Genomic DNA, 11264 nt, shown 5'->3' on the forward strand with positions numbered 1-11264 from the left:
CAGAGGAAGACACAACATGAGATGGTGTGACTCAATCAAGGTGGCCCTAGCCCTCAGTTTGCAAGACCTGAGCAAGGCTTAAAGCAGGACATTTGGGAGGTAATTAATTCATAGGGTCACGCTAAATTGGAAGAGACTTGAGGGCACTCAACACACACACACTTATTTACTCAGTTTCCACCCTGCCTTCCTGCCCAATGGGAGCCAAAGCGACTTACCTTCATTTTATCAACTCTGCAAGATAGGCAAGGCTGACCATCGGTGAATACCTCAAGCTCACCCAGTGAGCTTCCATGGGAGAGAGTAGCAATTCATTCAACAGGGCTTACTCAGAAGCCAGAGTACATACCGATTGTTATCCTTTAAAGGATTTTGTAAATTTCCCAAAGAGGTATCTCATTATCTGTTTAAATAGATAAATAAAACGAGGTTTAGGCCGAGATCCTATGCATGGTTACTGAGAAGGTCATTAGTAGGACCTGGATAAACAGTCATGAGTGTCTCCTAATTTTAAAACTGCTTTGTTCTGGACAACAGTGAATCTTGTGAGCTGGGTCAGACAATGCTTAAAAAGCAGTTTCCTATTTAATAAACTGCGACTCCGCTCGGTCCTAGCGCCGTGTTTCTGCATTTGGGAGGCTTTCCTTTGAAGTCTACTGTACGTAACTGTTTAAAAACTAAAAGGGCGTTGTTTCGAATCCAGCTGGATTTCCTGCCGGCACAAATGAACCGTGTTGTGCAACTGCAGTTAACGTAGCCGCTTTTCTTCCTCCCCTCCTCCCGGTAGAGGGAAATGGTTTGCTCTAAGCGACAGGCTAATGCAAGGCGAAAGGAAGCGAGAGTGCATGCGAGCGGGGCCTTGGCGGAGTGAATCGAGCTCTGGCTGGTGTTTTCTTTTGCATTTGTCACGCAATTGGCGCCGCGATGGGGAAGAAGTCCCGACTTGGCCGATTGGGAGGCTGCCGAGCAGCAATTCGGAGCGCATGACCAGAAAGAGAAGGACGAGGAGCAACAAGAAAACGGAGGCCTGTATCCTTCCAACAGCCTAGCCGGTAAGTAAGCTTTGCCCCTCCCCAAAAGCGCCGGCAAAGCCTCCCTGATCAGTTTCAGTTCTGGTTCCTCTTGCAAAGAGCATCGGAGCTTCAGGGAAGAGGCGGCTGGCTTGTGCGCCATCCTGGGTCTTTGAAACGGGAAAAGACGTGATAGAATTACCGTTAATGGGCCTTTCTGGGCACCAAGGAAACCCCGCGGAGAGCTGTGTTGGTTTTCCTCCTCTTCGGTGAGAGCACGGTAGGGTACGGGGAAGAAACCTAGCCCTAAAATGATAGGCAAGCAAGGCCACGGGAGCGGAAGCAGGCCCTCATCGGTGCAAACTTACTCGCATCCTTTGTTCGCCCGCTCACTTCTTAGAATTGTTTGCTGAAGGTAACTAATACAGGCCAGGGAACACAGTTGGAGCCCGCCCCCCCTTGAATAAGGACTTTGCAAAACACTGCTGTTTAGGAATGGTAGCCTCTAGGAGGGATCTGGGAATCTCCTGGGATTATAGTTTACACCCAGAATACAGAGAACAGTTCTCTGGAGAAAATGGATGCTTTGGAGGGTGGATTCCACCGTCACCCCTGTTCTCCCCAGGTTCCAGCCCCAAATCTCCAAGAGTTTTCCAACCTGGATCTCTGCTTCTGCTGAATCAGACTGTTGATTCATCAAAGTCACTGTTGTCTAGACTAGGGGTGGCCAAACATGGTTAATGTAAGAGCCACATAGAATAAACGCCGGACGTTTGAGGGCGGGCAGGTAAATAGATGGGAGGAGGGAGGCAGAGTTGGAAAGAAAGCAACTTTAAATGCATTCTCTAAGCTGCTGGCTTGACTTGAAGGAGTGATTTAAAGAGTTTTCCTAGCCAGCCAATTGGGCGGTGGGGGCTTCAAGAGCCACACAATATATGTGAAAGAGCCACATGTGGCTCCTGAGCTGCAGTTTGGCCACCTCTGGTCTAGACAAACTGGCAGCAGCTCTCCAGGGCCTCGGAGAGATTTTTCCTGTCAACTCCTACCATATCCTTTCATTTGGCTATGCCAGGAATTGAACCTGGGACCTTCTGAATGCTAGGTAGATGCTCAGCTGCTGAGACACAGCCCCTTCCCATCAGTTACAGATGTTAGATGAGCCTCTATTTTTTTTTTTTTTGCTTGACTAGATTTGAATTGTGCATAACTACTTTTCAGGATGGACTTGGCCCTTCTGTTTATTTTTGTCCTCCCTCAGTAAAAGGTCTGCCTAATGAGGATCCATTTGCTGCATCTGACAAAGGCAACACCTTGTGCAGGAATTTATAGAAACAAATACATTTATACCCTGCCCCTCCCATGAACAAATAATAATTCAGGTGCCACTGGGCTCCGCTGTATTTGATCTCAAATGGGTGCTTTTCATTACAAAACATTGTAGTAACATACCTTTGGAAAATTGTAAAGGAATTCTGGGGCCTGTTTCACTGAATGCTGTTGTAGCTTCTTTTTTTTTAATTGCTTTCAAGAAGCAGCTGCTCTATGGTGACCCCATGGGGTTTTCAAGGCAAGGAGATGTTCAGAGGTGGTTTCCCATTGCCTGCCTCCACATCACAACCCTGGTTTTCCTTGGAGGTCTCCCATCCATATACTGGCCAGGGCCAACCCTGCTTGGTTTCCAAGATCTGACAAGATAAGCCTAGCCTGGCTTATCCTACTAACCTTGGTAACTGTTTTCTATAGACCTCTACGTAAGTACTGACTGTGTATTCACTAGTGAGGGATTAATTGCTGGTGACTTAAATAAAAAAGATTTTGGTTTGTAGCACTCCATCAGCTCCTTGGGAAAAAAGGCAAAATTTATACTAGGGATTATCCAGAATACTGAAAGTTAGTCTCTTAGTAGCTCTGTATATATCTACAATGAGGTGGCTTTCGGAAATATCTACAAGTAGAGTGCCATACAATTGAAAAAGAGCTGCTGAAACTATTAAGTAGAAAAGAGCAAGAACCCAGTAACACCTTAAAGAATAACAAAAGACTGTCACAAATTTTGTTAGTCATTAAAGTGCTACTGGACTCTTGCTCTTTTCTGCTGTTGCAGACAAACCAACATGGCTACCTACCTTGAAATGATTAAGGGTTTTGTTGTCTTTTTCCACTGTGAGGACCCATAGCAGTTTACATCATTCCCCCGTCTTTCATTTTATCTTCATTTTATCTTCCCCAAAACTCTCTGAGGTAAGTTAGGCTGAGAATGTGTAACTGGCTCAGGGTTAACCAGTGAGTTTCTGTGGTGGAGTGGGGTTTTGAACTGGGGCTCCCAAATCTTAGACTGACAGTATAACCACTACCCACACTGGCTTTTGTGGGGTGGCTGCTGTTGAACAGAATTTGCTGCCATTCCCTAATTGAGTCACACAAGTCATGTGGTAGCAGGCTGCCCTGTGGTTGCTGCCATGCCTGGCCTCATTTGTTAGAAGGTGATTTTACTACCTATCTTCAAGCCTTCTCTCTAAGCAAAGAAATTTAATCCAGAGTGCTGAACATGGGAGATTTAAGACTCCTGCTGTGGCTTTAAACCAGACATTGGGAGACTGGTACCACTTCATCAAGCCCATCCATCATATTAAAAATGTTCTGATTAGTGAAATAGTTACTAAATGTGGCATCTAAGATTGTTGCTAAATTACTGTCAATCAGACATTGAAAAACTGGTATCACTGGTTCAAGTTAATCAAAACTAGAAATGTGAATAAGCGTGCAGTTGATAAGATTCAGTTGGGTAGCTAGCTGGATCTGATGGAAGTGTGCATGGACATAAAAGCTTATACCAACAATTAAACTTTTTTATACCTATAATTATACTTCATTGATCTTAAAGGTGCCACTGGACTCAAACCCTTTTTCTGTGCAGTTAAGTGTTACCATTTTGTATTTTTATTGTTATTATTGCCCTTAGTGGGTCATGCAAACAGCTATTCTGAATAGTGCTTTTTATTGAGCAGTGTAGGGGACACTGGGGGTGAGTTTATGAAACTAAGGGCATGGTGAACTGAAAACGTCTGGGAACCATGGTTCTATTATTTTGCGTTTTTTAAAAACCTCTAGCATGTTTTTGTTTTTTAAAGATTGCAGATTTTTCAATCTTTAAAGCTTTCTCAGGATTGCAGAAAAGACCTGTTCTTGCCTGTTCATGGCTCCAATCTCTGGTTGCAGTCTCTGGATTTAGTTTTGCCATGACATGAAAATATCTGCATCCTTTTTTTCCCTTTTTTTTCAGATGGCAAAGTGGACTTGGTCATCGTTCAATGTAGAGGCAAAAGTTCAAGATCCTTAAAAAGACCCATCGTGTGGTTCCTCCCAAGTTCCCACAAAGTGGTTTGCAACATAAACAAAAAACATGGTTGAAGAAGATGGTGATGTGGCATCCAGATCTGTTTTCGCCTGGGATTATGTTTTGTGGGAAGTTCGTCTGAAATTAGTGGTGGCTGGATTTTTCATCTACCTGGGAGTGTTTTTTTTCTCACACTACCTATCTTCAAGGATAAGCATCACTTACCGTGCCTTGCCAGCCAAGGAGAAAGTCTTTTGGAATCTGGCTGTTACACGAGGTGTGTTTGGCATTCAGAGCTGTGTTGCTGGTTTATGGGCCTTGCTTCTAGATCCAGTTTTTCAGGCTGACAAAGTGTATTCCCAGCAGGAGTGGAGCTGGTTCAACTGCCTAATAGCCTCTGGCTTCTTTTTGCTTGAAAATGTAGCTGTTCATGTGTCTAATATTGTTTTCAGGACATTTGATTTATTCTTAGTTGTTCATCATTTGCTTGCCTTTGGTGGCTTTTTTGGTCTGGTGACCAACGTAAAATCTGGACATTATATACCCTTGATGGGAATGCTGCTAGAGATGAGCACGCCTTTCACCTGTATATCCTGGATTCTTTTAAAGGTAAGAGATTGTTGATATATATTCTGAATAGTCATGTGATACAGCCCAAGCTAAGTGGAGAACATATTTTTGAGTAATACAGATAATACCAAATACAACTTGGGGAGGGGGGTCTCATTAGGTTGCGGCAAGAAGGCAAGGAAATCCAGGTCTGTGCGCCAGTGTTCACAGAGCTGGCTAAACAGAAGCCGGGGCTGAATGGATGGTGAGCAGATCCAGCACAGCAAATGTGTCAAGATCTGGTCATTAGAATAAAGGTACATGTAGTCCCCTGTGCAAGCACCAGTCGTTTCCGACTCTGGGGTGACGTTGCTTTCACAACGTTTTCACAGCAGACATTTTACGGGGTGGTTTGCCATTGCCTTCCCTAGTCATCTACACTTTTCCCCCAGCAAGCTGTGTACTCACTTTACTGACCTTGGAAGTCTGAGTCAACCTGGAGCCAGCTGCTTGAACCCAACTTTCACCGGGATGGAACTTAGGTCGTGAGCAGAGCTTAGGACTGTAGTACTGCAGCTTTACCATTCTGTGCCATGGGGCTAAGGGTGTTTTCTCAAGGAAATGTCCAGTCTGTGGACTAGTGTTCCCTCTAAGTTGAGTTAGTGTGAGCTAGCTCACAGTTTTTTAGCCTCTGGCTCTCACATATTTGTCTCAGCTCAGGCAAAATGACCCCAGAGCAAACTAATTTATACAGTAGCTCACAACTTTAATGCCAATAGCTCACAAAGCAGAGTTTTTGCACACAAGACTCCGCAGCTTAGAGGGGGTATTGCTGTGGACCAGTATGATATAACCATTAGAATACAAGATCAGAATACAGATCTTGACACATTTGCTGTGCTGGATCTGCTCACCATCCATCCATACAATACCGGTCGCAATTCTGCTTATCCACAAAATGTACAGAGGGATCCTGGGCCAGTCATTCCCTTTGAACCTAAATTACCTCAGAGTTGCTGGAAGACATAATGAAAGGGGGAGATGTACTGCCTTGAGCTCTTTGGAGGAATACCAGGGGTATTTGTTTGCTATAGAAAATTTGTATGTCACCTCCAAAGACCTGATTGAGGCAGTTTCAAACTAAAACAAAGCCATTAAAAACAAGCAAAGGCATGAAACAAAAATTGAACAGCCTAAAATGATATTAAAATTCTTTAGGTTAGAAGCAGACCATAAGAGGTAAAAAAGAAGAATTTCCCTCAGTCAAAAGCCTAGGTGAAAAATATTTTGGCCTGGTAAAGAAAGTGAGTTAGGTGTGAGGTGAACATCAAGGGGAAGAGTATTCCAGAGGTGAAGTTCCACCACTGAAAAAAGCCTGCATTACCTCTAGAAGGTGGGACATAGGGATTAGGTCTTGAAAAGATTATCTTGACTGGTAGGCTGTACAATGTGAGTGGAGATAGTTTTCATGCACTGCAGACCCAAGCCATTCAAGGCCTTAAAGGTAAGAATCAGCACATAGAATTGTGACCCAGAACAGATGAGCAGACATTATAGGTCTTTCAGCACAGTGATGATATAATCCCTATACCCAGAATAACATTTTGGACCCACTGCAGCTTCTGAATAGTTTTCAAAAGCAGCCCAAGGTGAAACAATTATTGTAATCTAATCTGGATGTGATCAACTCATGGATCACTGGCCAAATCCAAGGAAGGGCTCTAGTTGACATATCAGCCATGTCATGGAGGAGACCTGAGCCTTGAGTCATAGGGGAAGGTTCAATAGCACCTCGTGACCCGTAAACCTGCTCCTTTAGGGGGGATGCAGATTTCTCCAGAACAGACTGACTCTACAGTCCGTAAGTGACTTTGTCATTGACCAACAGCAGTTCAGTCTTATTTGAACTGAGCTTCAGTTTTTTGGATCTCATCACCTTTTCTGGGCAACTGCTAGGGTCAAAAATTATTAGAAAGATCTGATACTTCCATGTCTGGTATCTGTATAATTTACAGCTCAAAGCCATGACTGTTTATTTGTCATAAGACTTACTGAGTTCCATGAATTTACTTCCCGAAAGTATATGTGGGATTGCAGTCTCTGCTGATTAAATCCGTAGGCTGCATTTTTTAGTTTCACTGGCTTAAAGTTCTTGTGAATTATGCTTAATGTTTAAAGTATTTTCATTACTTCTGTTTTTTTCCAACCCTTCTTTCAGGGAGGTCAGTACAACATAAGTCATTCTCCCCTCCCTCATTTTCTCCTCACAACATTGCTGTGAGGTAGGTTAGGCTGAAAATGAGTGAGTGGCCAACAGTCAGGCAGGAAACTTCATGCCTGAGAGGGGGATTTTCATCCTGGGTCTCCCACAGTCTAGTCCAGTAACTATTGTAACATGCTGACTTTGTTTTTACATATGCCTGTATTTTTTGAAGTCTTAGACTAACATAATCCATTTTATCTAGGATAGGTCAGTGTTGTAGCACGACTAGAAGAAAATAGGATATTTTGAATAGAAGTTGATGTCATTTAAGGGAAAAATGGTTTGAAATTTCATGTCATTTGTAACAGTTGGAGATTATGAGCAGTGCAGATGCTTAGCCACATTGTTGGAGCACCAAGCTGAGAGAAATTCTACATTCTTTTCTTCTCCCCACCCTCTTCTCTTTTTAAATTTGAATGATGAGGTTGAAAAGTACAGATGGATGGAAGCCTGTGGAGTTTCTATGTAAGATCCTCCGATGAAACATATAGTGAAATACATTGGGATTTGTTTATTATTATAGTGGTCTTTAGACAATCATATGAAGGAAAATACAAATGTACAAAGGTTCCAAGATTTTAAAATACTTGAATAAAACCTTAAAAAATGGTTTAAAATTTTGTCTAATATCTAGTAGCCACCTGCTATCTTACTACCATGCAGTTTCTGTAACCCGAGTATTGCCATGCAGAAACTGGCTACTTGGGGTTTCTATCAGATAGAAGGAACTCAAGTTTAGCTTTTTCTGGAAGGCTCAATTTTTTCTTCAGTGGAGTGATGCTCTCCTTATGAGCCACCTTTATAATACAGGCATATGAAAAGTATGCAGACTGTAGTCTCTACCTCCTTTAATGGACAGGTACAGAGCCTTTCTGAGAAAGGAATGTTCTTATATTTCCCTTCAAGTACAGCAAAAGGGAGGGCAGAGCACCTTGCCAGAGTGAAGGCTCTTCTAAACCCTTTTACTTCCAAAGATTTTAAATAGTTTGCAGGTTCAACTGTGTTTTTGATGCTTGCTCCCATCATAGTATTTTATAAGCTAGAGAGATTGGTTTGGTATTCTGTATCCTCATTTCTCTATTTAACTAATTTTTTGCTTGGTATGTTCCATAGGATAAGGGTGCCTGGGGGCACAATTCTCAGGATATAACTTTGAACAGATTTACACCAGTTTGATTGGAAATTGTCATAATATATCAGGAGTAAACCTTGTGGGTCAAGCATTGGGATCTAAAAGATCTAATAAACTGCTCTACCTCGTATCTCATTTTTTTTCTTTTTCCTTCTACCTACTACTAAGGCCTTATTCTCTTCCTGAAGGCTGAAAAGTAGCCTTTGGTGTAATTTCTGGCACCTTGGTTTTAGAAACTTAGCAAAAGCAATCTTTCTCTGAGGTATATGTCCCAGTTTTAACTGATAGTAACTCAGTCTGTTTGTTTTTCCTGAGAGAAGTGTCTCATCTATAGTTTTTTGATGCTATGGAAGGAAGCTTTGTATTTATACCCTCCCCTTCACTTGGAGTCTCTGAGTCTCCTTCCCTTTCTCTCCCCACAGCAGAAACCCTGTGAAGTAGGTGGGGCTGAGAGAGTTCTAAGAGGGCTGTGACTGGCTCATGGTCAACTTGCAGGCTTCATGTGGAGGAGTGGGGAATCACACTTGGTTCTCCAGATTAGAGTTCGCTTACCCACTACACCAAACTGGCTCTTGGTCATAGCCCAAACACATTCCTTGTATCCAACCTCAAAACATGTCAGAAGCCTCCAAGTGTTTAAAATACTTAACCTCCAGGGAGTTTCGGACACAAAGTATTAATACAGCCAGAGTCTGACCTGGCAGGTTTTTCCTGTATCATTATAATAAGTAAATGAATCTGTACGCTTGAAAACAATGCATTTCTGTTGGGTCTAACTTTTGTTCTCTCTTTCTTGTTCTCTAGGTTGGCTGGGCTAACACTTTCTTTTGGAAGGCAAACCAGTGGGTGATGATTCACATGTTTCATTGCCGCATGATCCTTACTTACCACATGTGGTGGGTGTGCATTTCCAATTGGAACGCTGTACAAGAAAACTTGGGACGTCTACATTTTGCAATTGTATTCGCAGGGATGAGTGCTGTCACATTTGTACTTAACCCTTACTGGACATACAAAAAGACTAAGCAGCTTGTCTGTCCCGTTGACTGGAATTTTGCCAATAGAACAATGAAAAATGGCTCCTCCAAAAAACTAAATGGAAAACCACTCCAGACAAAAGAGCTATGATGCTGAATTTGGGAGTCTTTTCCACACAGTAGTGAACCATGGGTTAGACAGCTAGGACCATAAAGCTTTATTTTTAACTTATAGGAGATTGAAAACCTATTTATTTCTACCTTCTTAACAGTATTCTTTATGTTGTTGCTGCCTGAATTAATTATCTGTGTTACTGACAGATCCTGAACTTCAGTAATGTCTGAGTATGTTTGGTAAATATAGAAAGCTCCAGTTGAATGCAGGAGAGCAGGTAGTTGTTGTGATTGACCAGCCACTTTAAAAACTGCCCACCTGAACCCCATAGCCAGGTGACAGACCAGGAAATCATTCTGTCTCTGCCATTTTTTAAATATTTCCAGTGATGGGAGGATGTTTCTGACATTTGCCCAAGGGCTCCAGATGGTTATCCATATATTCTAGAGTTGCTCTTAGTTCTTTCATTCACTGACAAGCTTTCAATAAATTAATCATTGTGCCACTAATACAATAAATGCTGAGCATCAACTCAGCTTAATCTTTTAATATGCCAGTGATTGTGTGGGCCCAAATATGATTCTTCCTATAAAGCCTTGAAAAGTACAAGTTGGACTTTGCTACTATAAAATATATTCTGTTATCGCAGGATGAGATTGAATAGTAGTCAAATATTCAGAACATGGTTTCACTTTATGAGTAAAATACAAAAAAAAAAAAGTTCTCATATTTTCTGTGGCTTGGAGTATAAGTTCCTAGTAAGCCAGCATCAGTATTATGGGCATCATTCTGTAATGTGATATGACTCTGTTTCCACATGTTTTATTTCTGTCTGGTATTCATACATGCACTAACGTGTCCCATTGCGTATTCCAGTAACATTCTTCCTAGTCTTGAGCATGATTCTATATAAACAGTATTAGCCTTTGACCTCTCAATGAACTTCCTTCATCTTGTTGACTGTGGGGGCAAAGGAGATAGTGGTCCACATTCTGATGGACTTTGGTGTGCCTGCTGGTTACTGGGACTCACGCAAAGAGTACTGGGTGAGGTGAAGCTGTGTCTGCAAGGCACTTAATTTCTAATAAACAAGAACGCAGGATCACACAACGCAGATTAATCATGCCTTAACTATAGAGAGGCCCTGATTATACATTCGTGCTCTGTGAATGTAACACACACTTAAGGTTTTCGAGTTTCCCCTAGCCTCTGGCAGGGGATGGGGTAGGGTTACCAGATCCAGTTTGGGAAACTTCTGGAGATTTAGGAATGGAACCTGGGGAGGACAAGGACCGCATTGGGGTAGAATGCCATTGAGTCCACCTTCTAAAGCATTTTCTCCAGGGGAACTTATCTCTGTAGTTGGGAGATTAGCTTTAATTCTAGGGGATTCCCAGGTACTACCTGGAGGCTGGCATTCCTTCACAAATTGGTGGGTCATGAGAATTTTAGTAAAAAGGCTGGTATAAACTCGTACCTGGTCATTTGGCAGGATGCATCTGACTTAGACTTCTTCTTGTTCTCTCCCCCCACCCTTGAAGACTGTTCCTTTTTAGTTGGCATAGAAACAGTCATGGTAAAGAACTGCAAAAAAGCAAGTTTAGTGCATTATAAGGGCAGGATCTTCTAATGAAGTACTATACTGACCTTTCTCATGTGTTCTGTATTTTGGGTTAGTTTGTGCAGCCTTCCTCAAAATGTTCTCATCCCCCTCATCATCCCAGGAAGCATCCTTCTAGATGTGATAATCAAACAGAGGTACTTTTTGTTCATGGTGGACCTTACTGGCTCAAAGGCAATGAATAACTACTGACCCAAATCTGAATTATGCAAAATGCACAGGAACTATGAACTACATCCTATGGGGCCAGTCTGGGAAGT

The 11264-nt window shown here is 42.3% G+C and overlaps 1 protein-coding gene across 2 annotated transcripts; it reads left to right on the top strand.

Moving 5' to 3' along the window:
* The first annotated feature begins 701 nt into the window (after window positions 1–701).
* Window positions 702–9929, top strand: CLN8 (CLN8 transmembrane ER and ERGIC protein). Of its 2 annotated transcripts, none has more exons than XM_060234868.1 (3): window positions 702–1052; window positions 4294–4956; window positions 9096–9929. In XM_060234868.1, the coding sequence occupies exons 2-3, from the start codon at window positions 4414–4416 to the stop codon at window positions 9417–9419; spliced, it is 867 nt and encodes a 288-aa protein (XP_060090851.1). In that variant the 5' UTR covers window positions 702–1052; window positions 4294–4413; the 3' UTR covers window positions 9420–9929. The 2 variants fall into 2 exon arrangements, with proteins under 2 accessions (XP_060090851.1, XP_060090861.1); XM_060234878.1 differs by having other exon boundaries at window positions 1043–1279.
* Window positions 9930–11264: the final 1335 nt, after the last annotated feature.

Source organism: Heteronotia binoei, chromosome 1 (genome assembly GCF_032191835.1).
Source record: "Heteronotia binoei isolate CCM8104 ecotype False Entrance Well chromosome 1, APGP_CSIRO_Hbin_v1, whole genome shotgun sequence".
In the NCBI taxonomy this organism is placed as follows: Eukaryota; Metazoa; Chordata; class Lepidosauria; order Squamata; family Gekkonidae; genus Heteronotia; species Heteronotia binoei.

Coding starts and splice junctions, on each gene's coding strand:
- CLN8 (XM_060234868.1), top strand. CDS start 4,414: ATGGTTGAAGAAGATGGTGATGTGGCATCCAGATCTGTTTTCGCCTGG. Junction 4,957..9,095: donor TATCCTGGATTCTTTTAAAG/GTAAGAGATTGT, acceptor CTTGTTCTCTAG/GTTGGCTGGGCTAACACTTT.